We start from the raw sequence: 20506 nt of genomic DNA, 5'->3' as shown, positions 1-20506 counted from the left end.
ATTTCTGGTGCTTTTTGATGTATGTTTGGGGTCATTGTCCTGCTGGAAGACCCAAGATCTTGGATGCAAACCCAGCTTTCTGACACTGGGCTGTACAGTGCGACCCAAAATCCATTGGTAATCCTCAGATTTCATGATGGCTTGTACACATTCAATTACCATTGGCTCTATCTTGATCTCATCTGTCCTCAAGACGTTTTCTCAGAAGGATTTTGGTTACTTAAGTGGATTTTGCCAAAATGCAGTCTTGCTTTCTTATGTCTCTGTGTCAGCAGTGGGGTCCTCCTGGGTCTCCTGCCATAGCGTTTCATTTAATTTAAATGTCGACAGATAGTTCGCGTTGACACTGATGCTCCCTGAGCCTGCAGGACAGCTTGAATATCTTTGGAACTTGTTTGGGGCTGCTTATCCACCATCCGGACTATCCTGCAATGAAACCTTTCATCAATTTTTTTCTTCCGTCCACACCCAGGGAGATTAGCTACAGTGCCATGGGTCGCAAACTTCTTGATAATGTTGCGCACTGTGGACAAAGGCAAATCTAGATCTCTGGAGATGGACTTGAGCTTGTTAATATTTTTCCACAATTTTGGTTCTCAAGTCCTTAGACAGTTCTCTTCTGCTCTTTCTGTTCCACTTCTCTCCTTTTTATCTGCTTTCAGGTGTGATTTTTATATTGCCTATACCTCTTACTTGCCACAGGTGAGTTTAAAGGAGCATCACATGCTTGAAATAATCTTATTTTTCCACAATTTTTAAAAGGCACCAATAATTTTGTCCAGCCCATTTTTGGAGATTGGTGAGAAAATTATGTCAAATTTGCTTTTTTCCTCCTCATTTTTGGTTTAGTGCCAATATACACAAAGGGAATAGAAATGTGTATAGCAAAACATGTGTTACTGCAATCATTTTCTGTGAGAAATTTCAGGGGTACCAATATTTACGGCCATGACTGTACCTCATTTAAGGCCATGGCAGTTCAGTGAGGAAGATTAGTACCGCCAAAGGTGTCCTAGCACGCCTTAGACTTTAAGGTCTTTAGGCCTCAGGCAGCACCAAGCCTCCGGCACTAGAGGTCGGAAGCGTTTCACAATTAGTGACTTTATCGTAGGTAGAAGGAGACTGTGGTGGAGCCGAGAACGAAAGTATGTTATGTTTTTTCTTTTGGGGGGAGAGGGGGCAAACTACCTTAAGGGATCTCCTACCTCCAGGGGTTCCTAGCTAAATGGGGCAAACTTCCTACAGGGTGGTCTTACATAGAGAGGAAGAACTACATACAGGAGGGGCAAACTACATATATGGGGTCCTAGTGTGGTGACCCGGTACTGTTCAAATAATACGGCACAATTGAGTTCCAAATATAACATGGTTCTGTACAGTCCTAAAATCCCCTCAGGTAGAGTCCCTCAAGTCCACAGAGCTCTCCTGCAGCCCCCCAAGTCATTATATGGTATTGTCTTGTATATTATTATAAGTATGTACATCTATTAAATGTATTGTACAGTGAATGTAAGTAATATGTGAAGGTTGTTATTTACCGTGTATAGGACCTTCCTAAGGTCATGTGATATGTGATCACATGATACCCAGAGTTCCAGAGACACAGGTAACCACAGGCAACCAGCTACCAATGGGCTTCAGTCCAGCCCCCTGATATATAAAGGGCTGTAATCTCCACATTCTCCCTCTTGATCCCTGGACATTAACCCCTTAAGGACTGAGCCCTTTTTCACCTTAAGGACTCGGCCATTTTTTTGCAATTCTGACCACTGTCATTATAAACATTAATAACTCTGGAATGCTTTTACTTATCATTCTGATTCCGAGATTGTTTTTTCGTGACATATTCTACTTTAACATAGTGGTAAAATTTTGTGGTAAATTGCATCCTTTCTTGGTGAAAAATCCCCAAATTTGCTTGTAAGGAAAATGGATATTCCAAATAATTTTTTTTTAATTCACATATACAATATGTCTACTTTATGTTTGCATCATAAAATTGACGAGTTTTTACTTTTGGAAGACACCAGAGGGCTTCAAAGTTCAGCAGCAATTTTCCAATTTTTCACAAAATTTTGAAACTCACTATTTTTCAGGGACCAGTTCAGGTTTGAAGTGGATTTGAAGGGTCTTCATATTAGAAATACCCCATAAATTACCCCATTATAAAAACTGCACCCCCGAAAGTATTCAAAATGACATTCAGTCAGAGTTTTAACCCTTTAGGTGTTTCACAGGAATAGCAGCAAAGTGAAGGAGAAAATTCACAATCTTCATTTTTTACACTCGCATGTTCTTGTAGACCCAATTTTTGAATTTTTACAAGGGGTAAAAAGGAAAAAATGTTACTTGAATTGGAAACCCAATATCTCTCGAGTAAGCAGATACCTCATATGTCTATGTAAAGTGTTCGGCGGGCGCAGTAGAGGGCTCAGAAGGGAAGGAGCGACAAATGGTTTTTGGGGGGCATGTCACCTTTAGGAAGCCCCTATGGTGCCAGAACAGCAAAAAAAAAACACATGGCATACCATTTTGGAAACTAGACCCCTCGGGGAATATAACAAGGGGTAAAGTAAACCTTAATAACCCACAGGTGATTCACGACTTTTGCATATGTAAAAAAAGAAAAAAAAAAAAATTCCCTAAAATGCTTGGTTTCCCAAAAGTTTTACATTTTTAAAAAGGGTAATAGCAGAAAATAACCCCCAAAATTTGAACCCCAATTTCTCCTGATTCAGAAAACACCCCATATGGGGGTGAAAAGTGCTCTGCTGGCGCACTACAGGTCTCAGAAGAGAAGGAGTCACATTTGGCTTTTTGAAAGCAAATTTTGCTCTGGGGGCATGTCGCATTTAGGAAGCCCCTATGGTGTCAGGACAGCAAAAAAAAAAAAATCACATGGCATACTATTTTGGAAACTAGACCCCTCGGGGAACGTAACAAGGGGTTAAGTGAACCTTAATACCCCACAGGTGTTTCACGACTGTTGCATATGTAAAAAAAAAAAAATAATTTTACCTAAAATGCTTCTTTTCCCAAACATTTAACATTTTTAAAAAGGGTAAAAGCAGAAAATACCCCCCAAAATTTGTAACACAATTTCTCCCGAGTACAGCGATACCCCATATGTGACCCTAAACTGTTGCCTTGAAATACGACAGGGCTCCAAAGTGAGAGCGCCATGCGCATTTGAGGCCTGAATTAGGGATTGCATAGGGGTGGACATAGGGTTATTCTACGCCAGTGATTCCCAACCAGGGTGCCTCCAGCTGTTGTAAAACTCCCAGCATGCCTGGACAGTCAGTGGCTGTCTGGTAATACTGGGAGTTGTTGTTTTGCAACAGCTGGAGGCTCCGTTTTGGAAACCGTGGTGTACCCGACGTTTTTCTTTTTTATTGGGGAGGGGAGGGGGGCTGTGTAGGGGTATGTGTATATGTAGTGTTTTTTTTACTTTTTATTTGATTTTTTGTTAGTGTAGTGTAGTGTTTTTAGGGTACAGTCGCACGGGCGGGGGCTCACAGTAGTTTCTCGCTGGCAGTTTGAGCTGCTGCAGAAAATTTGCCGCAGCTCAAACTGGCAGCCGGATACTTACTGTAAACCTCCGCCCATGTGAGTGTACCCTGTACATTCACATTGGGGGGGGGGGGGACATCGCGCTCTTGCAAAACTACAACTCCCAGCATGTACGGTCTATCAGTGCATGCTGGGAGTTGTAGTTTTGCAACAGCTGGAGGCACACTGGTTGTGAAACACCGAGTTTGGTAACAAACTCAGTGTTTTGCAACCAGTGTGCCTTCAGCTGTTGCAAAAGCTACAACCCCCAGCATGTATGGACAGCAGAAGGGCATGCTGGGTCTTGTAGTTATGCAACAGCTGGAGGCATACTACTTTGGCTGGGGATGCTGGGGATTGTAGTTATGCAACAGCTGGAGACACACTGGTTTGCTACTTAACTCAGTGTGCCTTCAGCTGTTGCAAAACTACAACTCTCAGCAGTCACCGACAGCCAACGGGCATGCTGAGAGTTGTAGTTACGCAACCAGCAGATGCACCACTACAACTCCCAGCATGCACTTTAGCTGTTTGTGCAAGCTGGGAGTTGTAGTTACACAACAGCTGAAGGTACACTTTTCCATAGAAAAAATGTGCCTCCAGCTGTTGCAAAACTATAAGTCCCAGCATGCCCTTTTTGCATGCTGGAAGCTGTTGCTAAGTAACAGCAGGAGGCTGTCACTCACCACCAACGATCCACGCCACATCAGGTCAGTCCCTCGTCGTCGCCGCCGCTCCTGGGGCCCCGATCCCAACATTGACGCCGGGGATCGGGGTCCCCAGCTCCCGGGGTGCACGTCCCGCACCCGTTCACGTCCTCCGGAAGAGGGGCGGAGCGGGTTGCAGGAGTGACACCCGCAGCAGGCACCCTGATTGGTTTCCCGGCCGACGAATCAGGGCGATCGTGAGGTGGCACCAGTGCCACCTCACCCCTGCAGGCTATGGCTGTTCGAGGCCGTCAGAGACGGCCCCGGACAGCCTGTAATTTCGGGTCAACGGGTCACTGGAGACCCGATTGACCTGGAATCTGCCGCAGATCGCTGGACGGAATTGTCCAGCGATTTGCGGCCATCACCGACATGGGGGGTCATCATGACCCCCCTGGGCGATATGCTACGATGCCTGCTGAACGATTTCAGCAGGCATCGGGCACCGGCTCCCCTCCAGCTAGCGGCGGGGGGCCGGGATTTGACAGGACGTACTCAAACGTCCTGAGTCCTTAAGGAATCGGAAAAGGGGCTGTTTGAGTACGTCCTGCGTCCTTAAGGGGTTAAAGCAAGCACAAGTCGTGTACAAGTCAAGTCCAGCATGTCTAGGCCAAAGCCTAAAAGTCTGCAGCCACATCAAATCTGTGAGTACAAGTCAAGTCTCTACAGTCCCTAACAAGTGATAACAGTAGTACAGTGGCCTGCACCATTATTATTACCACTGCAAGTCCAAGCAAGCCTGAGAGGTTCCCTATGTTCCGTTCACCTCTGTGGAAGTTGGCTATTTGTAAAGACTGTTTTCTGCCTTCTTCAGTAAAGTTCCAGTTGCATCAAAACCTGCTTTGGACTCTGATTTACTATATGCCATTTGGGTTGGTTGTCGGTGGTACCCTACACCATACAACCACATCCTGGCGTCACGAACACTAGGGGTTAACAACATCTTGCCCCAGGGGTTAACAACTTTCGGCCCCGCTACCTACACTGCTACACCCCATGGTCCCACTATAACACCAGTGGCTCACCACAAACTTTGGCGTCCATGAACAGGATATGGGTGTGTGTCTTTAACTATTCAACCACCAGGCCACCCGCAACGAGAAACGGGTGTATACAATTACTGCAAAAGCCACTAGTCCTCCCCCAATTCAGAAATGTGCTTAGAGAATTGTCCAGAATAGTCGCAAACTGTGACCAAAATTGCGCCCAAAAGTGTCTGTGAAAATTGTGCTTTGCTGGGGTGCTGAAAAAAGTAAAGTGGGAGGTGAAGAATACTGTATTGCTGCCATGTGTATTGCTGCCATGCTACGTGCTCCATTACAAAAATGTCCCGCCCTGGGCGTGAACATCACGTAGCCATCTCTATGCCAAAGTGGAACTGTTTGTATTTGCTTGTTGTTGCCGAGGGACCGGAATTCAGCGCTGACCGATGACCTCCTTCCAGCCGGCCACCATTTGACAAAGCCTCATATAAAAGAGACACAGCGGCCAGCGCTCTTCAGTCCGGAGATGGCAGAGAGGAGTATAGAGATGGCGGAGCACACCGGAGCACATGGAGATAGCACCAAGATGGCGCTGGCGGATCGGAAAGTTGCCACGGCCGCAGCACAATTGTTTCAAGATTTGGCTGACCATTTGCAGCAGTTGTCCCTTGGGGCCAAGGAGGCCTGCAACCTGCCCCCGCTCCCAGAGGACGACGAATGGCCAGCCACCCCCAGAGGGGATCATCACAGTCTTCAGGAGCATCACCAGTGAGGCTGTCCCCTCACCATAGGACCTTGGGATCTTGGCAGAAATCGCAATGGAAGAGGCAGAAGATAGTAACCCGGCCGAGGCCGCATTTTCTACACCCTCTACTACTTCCAGCCCAGACAGAGAACCCCAGGACCAGAACCCTACTGAAGTTATTGCACGCCAGCAGTCACCCCTTTTGCCCAAATGGGTGTTCGGCAATTAGCCAGCACTAATCCAATATATGAGGGACCACATCCTTCCCCTGCCAGGGAAGCCACATCCTAAAATTCCTACAGGTCAGGCCGAAAGGGCCCGCAGAGATGCTGAAGTTGCAGCTTTAGTAGAGGAATTGAGGGCACAACATAGAGAGGAGAATGGGCCCAAGTTTCTTCAAACATCCAGGTCTTCATCCTCCTTTACAGAAAATGTGCCCAGGCCTACTCCCCCTCCAGAGCTGTGGGCACCAACTGATGTGCCTGGGCCTACTCCAGTCACAGAGGTGTGGCCTGATCAGCGGGCACCAACTGATGTGCCTGGGCCTACTCCAGTCACAGAGGTGAGGCCTGATCCAGAGGCACCAACAAATGTGCCTCGGCCTACTCAGAATGTCAAAGAGGTTTGGCCGGACCAACAGGCACCTACAATTTCCCCAGTGACACAAGTTACTGCTCTGAGCGTAGTGGTCACTGTCAGTCCTACCATTGCTCAGTCAAGATTGACCCATGTAGCGTGGAACACACATGTTAACCCCATGGAAGGGGTCCAGTCTCGCGCTCCTAGATTTATGTCTCAACATAGGAAGCATACAGATAGGCGAAACTGGGAGAGAAGATTTCCAGAGAGAAAGAAATCTGTTTCAGTAAGACACCAAAATTGGTTGTGAGACTAACTGTTTGTTGTGCAGTACCACTTTGTTGTTTTTTAGGTTTACATCAACAGTTTAAGACAGGTGCCTGACAAGACCCTGTCAAGAAAGAAAAGTTCTTACCCTTGTAAAGTAACATGTTTTGTAAGTTTTACGCTCGGCTTCGGCCGAGAGACTCCTTGCTCTATAAGATTCTATTAAGTCTTGTGCCCGTCTACGGCCGTGATTCTAAACATACTCAATAATGTTTTGGGACTACTGAGCTATATGTGAACTTTAATGTATAAGTGGTAAAAGTAATATATTTTGTGCACTATTTTGCACTCTAGGATATCAGGTAGATCTGACATGACCATATCAGTCCAATCAAATTTAAAGATGGCCCTGGCAGTATTGGTAGTGTAAGTATCAGTGGCAGATCCAGGAGGGGGGGGGCCGCAACGGGGCAATTGTCCCCCCGAGATAAATTTACCCCATCACTATTAAGGACATCCCTATGACCAATTAACTCACTGCGGCCCTGCATTAACTTTAAAAATGCAGGGGCCACCGGGAGATAGCGCACGCCGGGACGTCATTGACATCCCGTGCGTGTGCCCATAGGAACGGAGGCGCGGAGCATCAAGCAGGAGGAAGCCCGCTGGCCAGCATGGTAAGCTGCCAGCAGCACGTCATCTTCAGTGCTCCGACCACTGCTCCTCCAGTCCCGGGACCTACTGCTATGGCCTATAAGCCAGGAGGAGCAGTGGTCGGAGCACTGAAGCAGGGCAATACATAGACATACAGCCTCCAGCCATACACTGTATATGGTTGTAGGCTGTATGTCTGTGGGGGAATATACTGCCAACCTAAGGTGGGGGAACTATACTGCCAACCTAAGGTGAGGGAACTATACTGCCCACCTAAGGTGGGATCTATACTGCCAACCTAAGGTGAGGGAACTATACTGCCCACCTAAGGTGGGGGAACTATACTGCCAACCTAAGGTGGGGCAACTATACTGCCTACCTAATGTGGGGGAACTATACTGCTTACCTAATGTGGGGGAACTATACTGCCAACCTAATGTGGGGGAACTATACTGCCAACCTAAGGTGGGGGAACTATACTGCCAACTTAATGTGGGGAATATACTTCCAAGCTAATGTGGGGGAACTATACTGCCAAACCTAATGTGGGGGGAATCAACTGCCAAACTAATGTGGGGGAACTATACTGCCAAACTAATGTGGGGGGGGAACTGTGCTGCCAACTTAATATGGGGGGGAACTATGCTGCGTACTTAAAGGGGTAGTCCACTGTCCCAGCGTTCTGAACATTTTCAGCAGGCCAGGGGCGGGTGAGGCAGGGGAAGGGGGTGGCAACAGCTGGAGGCACAAAATGGGTTGGGTCACCGGCGGATCCACAGATGTTTCTGGCACGGAAATTCCATTTTCTATGTCTGCACAGAATGCATGGCTGTCTATGAGACGAAGCATTCCTGTGCAGTCCTAGTGCCAGCATATTATGTCGGTGTCCTGCTGTTTGCGGAATATCTGCACGGAGATTCTCCATGTGGACATTCTGTCTGTGAACTTAGCCTTATAGTATATGTGGGTGCTATTACTTATATTCAGCATTGAGAAGATCACTGTTTATCTGTGTGCGGTGACTATTACTGTATAGAGAACAAGGTTACAATATAAGGTTAGGGCTACATGGCAAAAATGGGTCGCACAGTCATAGAGCGCCATGTTGTGCTGAATCTCATCTAATGTAAGTAAATGTGGTAAATGTGGTCACACATAGAGGAATCCAGCACAAATCAGTTCTTGCTCTTTAGGGGGTTTATTAAACCCTTAAAACAGCATCATAAAATGTACGGCTTTCTGTGACCCTGTGGTTTCCTCTGACCATACATTTTATGATGCCGTTTTGTGCTGGATTTCTCTACGTGTCCTTACAAGTTGCTGTTGCTCCACAGCTGTCCGTGCGCTTCGCTCTTGCAAAGGGGGGAGCTGAGCTGATCTATATATGGGGTCACGTGGTGACCCCCAAATTACCACAGCCACAAATTCATCCTGGATGGAATTATTACGTTTCTCATGTTGTAGTCACAGCCATTTGTGGTTTGCAGCACAGTCTCATTTACTCGCATTAGCCGAGATGCAGCACATTTCAGGGGGCGCAACATAGTGATCTTTGGTCACGCAATCTGGGGGCCCCCATTTTTTATTTTTGCCCAGGGCCACACTTAGTCTAAAACCGGCCCTGCCCCTGATATATAAAGGGCTGTAGTCTCCACATTCTCTCTTTTAGTTCCTGCTATTCCTGGACATTAAAGCAGCACAAGTCCTGTACAAGTCAAGTCCAGCATGTCTAGACCAAAGCCTAAAAGTCTGCAGCCACATCAAATCTGTGAGTCCAAGTCAAGTCTCTACTGTCCCTCCCAAAATCATAACAGTAGTACAGTGGCCTGCACCAATATTATTGCAACTACAAGTCCAAGCAAGACTGAGAGGTTCCCTGTGTCCCGGTCACCTCTGTGGAAGTTGGCTAGTTGTAAAGACTGTTTTCTGCCTTCTTCAGTAAAGTTCCAGTTGCATAAAAACCTGCTTTGGACTCCGATTTACTATATGCCATTTTGGGCTGGTTGTCAGCGGTACCCTACATCTTACAACCACATCCTGGCGTCACGAACACTAGGGGTTAACAACATCTTGCCACAGGGGTTAACACCATCTGGCCCCACTACCTACACCGCTACACCCCGTGGTCCTGCTTTAACACCGGGGGCTTACTACACTAGCAAAAGCGGGCAAACTACCTACAGGGGGGTCTTAAATAGAGGGTAAAAAACTAAATACAAAGGGGGCCCAACTGCATACAGGGGTCCAACCTACAAAAGGTAAACTACTTTATGGAGAGAGCAATATACTGGGGAAACTACCTAAAGGGGACACCAGCATAATAAGGGAATCTACCTATTGGTGGTGCCAGCTTACTAGGGGAGCAATCTATCTATCTTTCTAATGGAGCAATCTATCCATCCAATGGGGGGGACCCAACTACCCCCCCGCCCCTTACCAACCTACCCCTCCCCACCAACCCATTTTCCTATCCACTTTACTGTGCATGATAATAAACAACAGAACTTTTACTGTTTGGGACCCTATAGGTGGGGAAAAGGGAAAGAGGGTGCATGATAAATGTTCTGCAGACATGAGTTTTTGCCAGATAAAATCGTCATGACGGTCTTGGCCAGACGGAGAAGAAAAGGAAAGTGAATGTCACCTGTGAGTCACTGGATATAACAGCATAGTAATATATATAATCTATATATATATATATATATATATATATATATATTGTGCGTTCATTTCCATTTTCTATCTTTTGTAGAAAATTATTTGGCAAGGGTGCCCCGAGGTAACATTTTCTTCCTGAGAGGTGCCCCAAAGTGCAAAAGGTTGGAAAACACTACTACAACCAGTAGCTTAGGGATAGCTGACCATAAGATCAGCCTCATAGACTTTACTTGTAGTCCAGAACCATAAAGACACAAAGGTCTGCATAGGAGCTGCATACACAAAGCGACAGTTTATTTTTAATGATAATTATTTGCAAAAGTTAACAAATTGCTTTTATTTTAAGATGCATTCGAGCAATAAAACAGAACTGGTTGGGAAAATTGTTATGTAATACCCACATGCAGACACACGGGGGCAGGCTTGGACCTAGATACAGGCATTAAGGTGGAGATGAATAGTGTGTGGCGGTTTATTGCTGTCTGCTTCACCCCCCCCCCCCCCCCCCCCCCATTTATAATCACTCCTGAAGAGACGACCCCTTTCATACAGGGATGTGACATATTGGTCATGACTGCAGCTAATCAGGTCTAAGCTGATCTACATGAGACACATGACAGCAGCCATCTGCTACCACAGATACATGCATATTGTATGATATACCGCTCTGTACCCAGGATGGGCTTTGTCGCCTCCTCCGCCATTAGGGAGGCTGCGCCCATCATACAGTATGGCGTGTGCTCAGCCTTATTTAATAGGATAATGGGAAAGCCGGGTGCATATACTTACATGTTTGGACTACATGAGGGAATCTGCCTAAAGCACCATTAAAGCCTTAGACTTCAGACTGTTAAAGTGCGGTATATAAAAATACGTGGTGGTATCATTTACATATATTTATATAGGCTGTCTGATGGTGCCCTGTGTAATGGGCACTGCCTCATACTGTCACTATGCTTAAAGTGCACAAATAGTGCTACAGAGTGACTAAATAATGACATCAAAGAGTATGCAAATAACACCGCCATACTGAGCCCTAATAAAAGTATATTAAAAAAATGCTACTATAGTTATTGTGTACATGATATAGTGATATAATGTTGGTAAATAAAACCACCCAACTAGTCCAAATACCACCACATGCTGCTCAAATAATACCATGATATATTGTCTACATTATACCATGAAACACTGCCCAAATAATACCCATTACTGCACATATAATACCACTACTCACTGCCTAAATAATACCACCGCAAATTGCCCAAATAATGTGACCTCACACTATAAAATAATACAACCACTCGCTGCACATATAATACCACCACACAATGCCTAATAAATACCACATCACACTGTTCAAATAATACCACATCACACTGACCAAATAATACCACATCACACTGCTCAAATAATAAAACATCACACTGCCCAAATAATACCACATCACACTGATCAAATAATACCACATCACACTGCTCAAATAATACCACTTCACACTGCTCAAATAATACCACCACACACTGCTCAAATAATACCACCACACACTGATCAAATAATACCACATGACACTGCCCAAATAATAAAACATCACACTGATCAAATAATACCACATCACACTGCTCGAATAATAACACATCATACTGACCAAATAATATCACATCACACTGATCAAATAATACCACACCACACTGCTCAAATAGTAACACATCATACTGCTCAAATAATACCACTTCACACTGCTCAAATAATACCACATCACACTGCTTAAATAATACCACATCACACTGCTCAAATAATAAGACATCACACTGTCCAAACAATACCACATCACACTGCTCAAATAATACCACATCACACTGCTCAAATAATACCACATCACACTGCTCAAATAATAAAACATCATACTGGCCAAATAATACCACATCACACTGCTCAAATACCACATCATCCTGACCAAATAATACCACATCACACTGCTCAAATAATACCACATCACACTGCCCAAATAACACATCACACTGCTCAAATAATACCACATCACACTGCTCAAATAATAAAACATCATACTGGCCAAATAATACCACATCACACTGCTCAAATACCACATCATCCTGACCAAATAATACCACATCACACTGCTGAAATAATACCACATCACACTGCCCAAATAACACATCACACTGCTCAAATAATACCACATCACACTGCTCAAATAATAAAACATCACACTGTCCAAACAATACCACATCACACTGCTCAAATAATACCACATCACACTGCTCAAATAATACCACATCACACTGCTCAAATAATAAAACATCACACTGCCCAAATAATACCACATCACACTGCTCAAATACCACATCATCCTGACCAAATAATACCACATCACACTGCTCAAATGATACCACATCAGACTGACCAAATAATACCACATCACACTGCCCAAATAATACCACATCACACTGCTCAAATAATACCACATCATACTGCTCAAATAATACCACATCACACTGCTCAAATAATACCACATCACACTGCTCAAATAATACCACTTCACACTGCTCAAATAATACCACATCACACTGCTCAAATAATAAAACATCACACTGCTCAAATAATACCACATCACACTGCTCAAATAATAAAACATCACACTGCCCAAATAATACCACATCACACTGCTCAAATAATAAAACATCACACTGTCCAAACAATACCACATCACACTGCTCAAATAATACCACATCACACTGCTCAAATAATACCACATCACACTGCTCAAATAATAAAACATCATACTGGCCAAATAATACCACATCACACTGCTCAAATACCACATCATCCTTACCAAATAATACCACATCACACTGCTCAAATAATACCACATCACACTGCCCAAATAACACATCACACTGCTCAAATAATAAAACATCACACTGCCCAAATAATACCACATCACACTGCTCAAATACCACATCACCCTGACCAAATAATACCACATCACACTGCTCAAATGATACCACATCAGACTGACCAAATAATACCACATCACACTGCCCAAATAATACCACATCACACTGCTCAAATAATACCACATCACACTGCTCAAATAATAAAACATCACACTGCCCAAATAATACCACATCACACTGCTCAAATAATAAAACATCACACTGCCCAAATAATACCACATCACACTGCTCAAATAATAAAACATCACACTGTCCGAATAATACCACATCACACTGCTCAAATGATACCACATCACACTGCCCAAATAATACCACATCACACTGCCCAAATAATACCACATCACACTGCCCAAATAATACATCACACTGATCAAATAATACCACATCACACTGCTCAAATAATAAAACATCACACTGCCAAAATAATACCATATCACACTGCTCAAATAATAACACATCATACTGGCCATATAATACCACATCACACTGCTCAAATAATAAAACATCACACTGTCCAAACAATACCACATCACACTGCTCAAATAATACCACATCACACTGCTCAAATAATACCACATCACACTGCTCAAATAATACCACATCACACTGCTCAAATAATACCACATCACACTGCTAAAATAATAACACATCATACTGGCCAAATAATACCACATCACACTGCTCAAATAATAACACATCCTACTGGCCAAATAATACCACATCAAACTGCTCAAATAATAAAACATCACACTGCCCAAATAATACCACATCACACTGCCCAAATAATACCACATCACACTGCCCAAATAATACCACATCACACTGCCCAAATAATACATCACACTGATCAAATAATACCACATTACACTGCTCAAATAATACCACATCATACTGCTCAAATAATAAAACATCACACTGCCCAAATAATACCACATCACACTGCTCAAATAATACCACATCACACTGCCCAAATAATACCACATCACACTGATCAAATAATACCACATCACACTGCTCAAATAATAACACATCACACTGCTCAAATAATAACACATCACACTGCTCAAATAATAACACATCATACTGGCCAAATAATACCACATAACACTGCTCAAATAATAAAACATCACACTGTCCAAACAATGCCACATCACACTGCCCAAATAATACCACATCACACTGCTCAAATAATACCACATCACACTGCTCAAATAATAACACATCATACTGGCCAAATAATACCACATCAAACTGCTCAAATAATAAAACATCACACTGCCCAAATAATACCACATCACACTGCCCAAATAATACATCACACTGATCAAATAATACCACATCACACTGCTCAAATAATACCACATCACACTGCTCAAATAATAAAACATCACACTGCCCAAATAATACCACATCACACTGCTCAAATAATACCACATCACACTGCTCAAATAATAACACATCATACTGGCCAAATAATACCACATCACACTGCTCAAATAATAAAACATCACACTGTCCAAACAATGCCACATCACACTGCCCAAATAATACCACATCACACTGCTCAAATAATACCACATCACACTGCTCAAATAATAAAACATCACACTGCTCAAATAATAAAACATCACACTGACCAAATACCACATCACACTGCTCAAATAATACCACATCACACTGCTCAAATAATACCACATCACACTGCTCAAATAATACCACATCACACTGCTCAAATAATAAAACATCACACTTCCCAAATAATACCACATCACACTGCTCAAATAATAAAACATCACACTGTCCGAATAATACCACATCACACTGCTCAAATGATACCACATCACACTGCCCAAATAATACCACATCACACTGCCCAAATAATACCACATCACACTGCCCAAATAATACATCACACTGATCAAATAATACCACATCACACTGCCCAAATAATACATCACACTGATCAAATAATACCACATCACACTGCTCAAATAATACCACATCACACTGCTCAAATAATAACACATCATACTGGCCAAATAATACCACATCAAACTGCTCAAATAATAAAACATCACTGTCACGATTCGGCTGGCAGGAGGTGGATCCTCTGTGCCAGAGAGGGATTGGCGTGGACCGTGCTAGTGGACCGGTTCTAAGTTGCTACTGGTATTCACCAGAGCCCGCCGCAAAGCGGGATGGTCTTGCAGCGGCGGTAGCAACCAGGTCGTATCCACTAGCAACGGCTCAACCTCTCTGACTGCTGAAGATAGGCACGGTACAAGGGAGTAGACAAGAGCAAGGTCGGACGTAGCAGAAGGTCGGGGCAGGCAGCAAGGATCGTAGTCAGGGGCAACGGCAGGAGGTCTGGAACACAGGCTAGGAACACACAAGGAAACGCTTTCACTGGCACAATGGCAACAAGATCCGGCGAGGGAGTGCAGGGGAAGTGAGGTATAAATAGGGAGTGCACAGGTGAACACACTGATTGAGCCAACTGCGCCAATCAGCGGCGCAGTGGCCCTTTAAATCGCAGAGACCCGGCGCGCGCGCGCCCTAGGGAGCGGGGCCGCGCGCGCCGGGACAGGACCGACGGAGAGCGAGTCAGGTACGGGAGCCGGGGTGCGCATCGCGAGCGGGCGCCACCCGCATCGCGAATCGCATCCCGGCTGGGAGAGGTATCGCAGCGCACCCGGTCAGCAGGTCTGACCGGGGCGCTGCAGTTGCGAGGATGTTGCGAGCGCTCCGGGGAGGAGCGGGGACCCGGAGCGCTGGGCGTAACAGTACCCCCCCCCCCCTTGGGTCTCCCCCTCTTCTTGGAGCCTGAGAACCTGAGGACCAGACTTTTGTCTAGGATGTTGTCCTCAGGTTCCCAGGATCTCTCTTCAGGACCACAGCCCTCCCAATCAACCAAAAAATATTTTTTCCTCTGACCGTCTTGGAGGCCAGTATCTCCTTCACGGAGAAGATGTCAGAAGAGCCGGAAACAGGAGTGGGAGAAACAAGTTTGGGAGAGAAACGGTTGATGATGAGAGGTTTAAGGAGAGAGACATGGAAGGCATTGGGAATACGAAGAGAAGGAGGAAGAAGGAGTTTGTAAGAGACAGGATTAATCTGGCACAAGACTTTGAAAGGACCAAGATAGCGTGGTCCCAGTTTGTAACTGGGGACACGAAAGCGGACATATTTAGCGGAGAGCCATACCTTGTCTCCGGGAGCAAAAATGGGGGGAGTTCTTCTTTTCTTATCGGCAAACCTTTTCATGCGAGATGAAGCCTGTAAAAGAGAATTTTGGGTCTCTTTCCATATGGTGGAAAGATCACGAGTCACTTCATCCACAGCGGGCAAACCAGAGGGCAAGGAAGTAGGGAGGGGGGGAAGAGGGTGACGGCCGTACACCACGAAAAATGGGGATTTAGCAGAAGATTCAGAGACTCTGAAGTTGTATGAGAATTCAGCCCATGGTAGAAGATCTGCCCAGTCATCCTGGCGGGAGGAAACAAAATGCCGTAAATAGTCACCCAGGACCTGGTTAATTCTTTCTACTTGCCCATTGGATTGAGGATGATAAGCAGAAGAGAAGTTTAATTTAATCTTGAGTTGTTTACAGAGAGCCCTCCAGAATTTTGACACAAATTGGACGCCTCTATCCGAGACGATCTGCGTGGGCAAACCGTGAAGACGAAAAATGTGTACAAAAAATTGTTTTGCCAACTGAGGCGCTGAAGGAAGACCAGGAAGAGGAATAAAATGTGCCATCTTGGAAAATCAATCAACGACCACCCAAACAACAGTGTTGCCACGGGATGGGGGTAGGTCTGTAATAAAGTCCATACCAATCAGAGACCAAGGCTGTTCGGGACAGGCAGAGGATGAAGGAGACCAGCAGGCTTCTGGCGAGGAGTCTTATCCCGGGCACAGACAGTGCAGGCCCGCACAAAATCAACAACATCCATCTCCAGAGTCGGCCACCAATAGAAGCGAGAGATGAGTTGCAAGGACTTTTTGATGCCCGCATGGCCTGCGAGGTGGGAGGAGTGACCCCATTTGAGAATCCCGAGATGTTGGCGTGGAGAAACGAAGGTCTTCCCTGGAGGAGTTTGCCTGATGGAGGCTGGAGAAGTGGAGATCAGACAGTCAGGAGGAATGATGTGTTGCGGAGAGACCTCTACTTCCGAGGCATCCGAGGAACGAGAGAGAGCATCGGCCCTAATGTTCTTGTCGGCAGGGCGAAAATGAATTTCAAAGTTAAAACGGGCAAAAAACAATGACCACCTGGCCTGGCGAGGGTTCAGCCGTTGGGCAGACTGGAGATAGGAGAGATTCTTGTGATCGGTGTAAATGATAACTGGAAATTTTGATCCCTCCAGCAGATGCCTCCATTCCTCAAGTGCCAATTTAATGGCCAGTAGTTCTCGATCCCCGATGGAGTAGTTTCTCTCCGCCGGAGAGAAGGTCCTAGAAAAAAAACCACAAGTAACAGCATGCCCGGAAGAATTTTTTTGTAGAAGGACCGCTCCAGCTCCCACTGAGGAGGCATTAACCTCCAATAGGAAGGGTTTAGATGGGTCAAGTCTGGAGAGCACGGGAGCAGAAGAAAAGGCAGACTTGAGCCGTTTAAATGCGTCTTCCGCTTGGGGAGACCAGGACTTGGGATTGGCATTCTTCTTGGTTAAAGCCACGATAGGAGCCACAATAGTGGAAAAGTGTGGAATAAATTGTCTGTAATAATTGGCGAACCCCAAAAAACGTTGGATAGCACGGAGTCCGGAGGGGCGTGGCCAATCTAAGACGGCAGAGAGTTTATCCGGGTCCATTTGTAATCCCTGGCCAGAGACCAAGTATCCTAGGAAAGGAAGAGATTGACATTCAAACAGACATTTCTCCATTTTGGCATAAAGTTGATTGTCTCGAAGTCTCTGAAGAACCATGCGGACATGCTGGCGGTGTTCTTCTAAGTTGGCAGAAAAAATCTGAATATCGTCCAGATACACAACAACACAGGAATATAAGAGATCACGAAAAATGTCATTAACAAAGTCTTGGAAGACGGCAGGGGCGTTGCACAGGCCAAAGGGCATGACCAGATACTCAAAGTGTCCATCTCTGGTGTTAAATGCAGTTTTCCATTCGTCCCCCTCCCTGATGCGGATGAGATTATAAGCACCTCTTAAGTCCAGTTTGGTAAAGATGTGGGCACCTTGAAGGCGATCAAAGAGTTCTGAGATAAGAGGTAGGGGGTAGCGGTTCTTTACCGTGATTTTATTAAGTCCGCGGTAATCAATGCAAGGACGTAGGGAGCCATCTTTTTTGGACACAAAAAAAAATCCAGCTCCGGCAGGAGAGGAGGATTTGCGGATAAACCCCTTTTTTAAATTTTCCTGGATGTATTCAGACATAGCAAGAGTCTCTGGAGCGGACAGAGGATAAATTCTGCCCCGGGGTGGAGTAGTGCCCGGGAGGAGATCAATAGGACAGTCATAAGGCCTGTGAGGGGGTAAAGTCTCAGCTTGCTTTTTGCAAAACACGTCAGCATAGTCCATATAAGCCTTAGGGAGACCGGTTACAGGGGGAACCACAGGGTCACGGCAGGGAGTACTGGGAACCGGTTTAAGACAGTCCTTGAAACAAGAAGTACCCCAGCTCTTGATCTCTCCTGTGGACCAATCAAGGGTTGGGGAATGGCGTTGAAGCCACGGTAATCCAAGGAGAATTTCGGAAGTGCAATTGGAGAGGACCAAAAACTCAATTTTTTCGTGATGAGGTCCGATGCACATTAGGAGGGGTTCCGTGCGGTAACGCACGGTACAGTCCAATCTTTCATTGTTAACACAATTGATGTAGAGGGGTCTGGCGAGACTGGTCACCGGGATGTTGAACCTGTTGATGAGAGAGGCCAAAATAAAATTTCCTGCAGATCCGGAATCCAAGAAGGCCATAGTAGAGAAGGAGAAGGTAGAGGCAGATATCCGCACAGGCACAGTAAGGCGTGGAGAAGCAGAGTTGACATCAAGAACTGTCTCACCTTTGTGCGGAGTCAGCGTACGTCTCTCCAGGCGGGGAGGACGGATAGGACAATCCTTCAGGAAGTGTTCGGTACCGGCACAGTACAGGCAAAGATTCTCCATGCGGCGTCGTGTCCTCTCTTGAGGTGTCAAGCGAGACCGGTCAACTTGCATAGCCTCCACGGCGGGAGGCACAGGAACGGATTGCAGAGGACCAGACGAGAGAGGAGCCGGGGAGAAAAAACGCCTCGTGCGAACAAAGTCCATATCCTGGCGGAGCTCCTGACGCCTTTCGGAAAAACGCATGTCAATGCGAGTGGCTAGATGAATAAGTTCATGCAGGTTAGCAGGAATTTCTCGTGCGGCCAGAACATCTTTAATGTTGCTGGATAGGCCTTTTTTAAAGGTCGCGCAGAGGGCCTCATTATTCCAGGATAATTCGGAAGCAAGAGTACGGAATTGGATGGCGTACTCGCCAACGGAAGAATTACCCTGGACCAGGTTCAGCAGGGCAGTCTCAGCAGAAGAGGCTCGGGCAGGTTCCTCTAAGACACTTCGAATTTCCGAGAAGAAGGAGTGTACAGAGGCAGTGACGGGGTCATTGCGGTCCCAGAGCGGTGTGGCCCATGACAGAGCTTTCCCAGACAGAAGGCTGACTACGAAAGCCACCTTAGACCTTTCAGTAGGAAACTGGTCCGACATCATCTCCAAGTGCAGGGAACATTGTGAAAGAAAGCCACGGCAAAACTTAGAGTCCCCATCAAATTTATCCGGCAAGGATAGTCGTAGGCCGGACGCAGCCACTCGCTGCGGAGGAGGTGCAGGAGCTGGCGGAGGAGATGATTGCTGAAGCTGTGGTAGTAGCTGCTGTAGCATCACGGTCAGTTGAGACAGCTGGTGGCCTTGTTGCGCTATCTGTTGCGACTGCTGGGCGACCACCGTGGTGAGGTCGGCGACAACTGGCAGTGGAACTTCAGCGGGATCCATGGCCGGATCTACTGTCACGATTCGGCTGGCAGGAGGTGGATCCTCTGTGCCAGAGAGGGATTGGCGTGGACCGTGCTAGTGGACCGGTTCTAAGTTGCTACTGGTATTCACCAGAGCCCGCCGCAAAGCGGGATGGTCTTGCAGCGGCGGTAGCAACCAGGTCGTATCCACTAGCAATGGCTCAACCTCTCTGACTGCTGAAGATAGGCGCGGTACAAGGGAGTAGACAAGACCAAGGTCGGACGTAGCAGAAGGTCGGGGCAGGCAGCAAGGATCGTAGTCAGGGGCAACGGCAGGAGGTCTGGAACACAGGCTAGGAACACACAAGGAAACGCTTTCACTGGCACAATGGCAACAAGATCCGGCGAGGGAGTGCAGGGGAAGTGAGGTA

At 45.9% G+C, this 20506-nt stretch overlaps 1 protein-coding gene across 2 annotated transcripts in view; it reads right to left on the bottom strand.

The window, feature by feature from the left end:
* The window catches only part of SH3BGR (SH3 domain binding glutamate rich protein), an 84566-nt gene that overhangs the window by 49742 nt on the left and 14318 nt on the right, over nucleotides 1-20506 (bottom strand). The window contains exon 1 of one of the 2 annotated variants that reach the window (XM_056559681.1): nucleotides 1539-1579. The exons of the other annotated variant lie outside the window; for it this stretch is intronic. Within the exon in view, the coding sequence (XP_056415656.1) occupies nucleotides 1539-1564 (26 nt within the window). The 5' untranslated portion in view covers nucleotides 1565-1579. Of the gene's footprint in view, nucleotides 1-1538; nucleotides 1580-20506 lie in introns of those variants that run through there. 2 annotated transcript variants of the gene reach the window in all.

The sequence above is a fragment of the Hyla sarda genome, chromosome 2, assembly GCF_029499605.1.
Source record: "Hyla sarda isolate aHylSar1 chromosome 2, aHylSar1.hap1, whole genome shotgun sequence".
NCBI classification, from domain to species: domain Eukaryota; kingdom Metazoa; phylum Chordata; class Amphibia; order Anura; family Hylidae; genus Hyla; species Hyla sarda.
The sequence above is the reverse complement of the archived record's forward strand: the minus strand, read 5'-3'. Positions and strand labels throughout refer to the sequence as shown.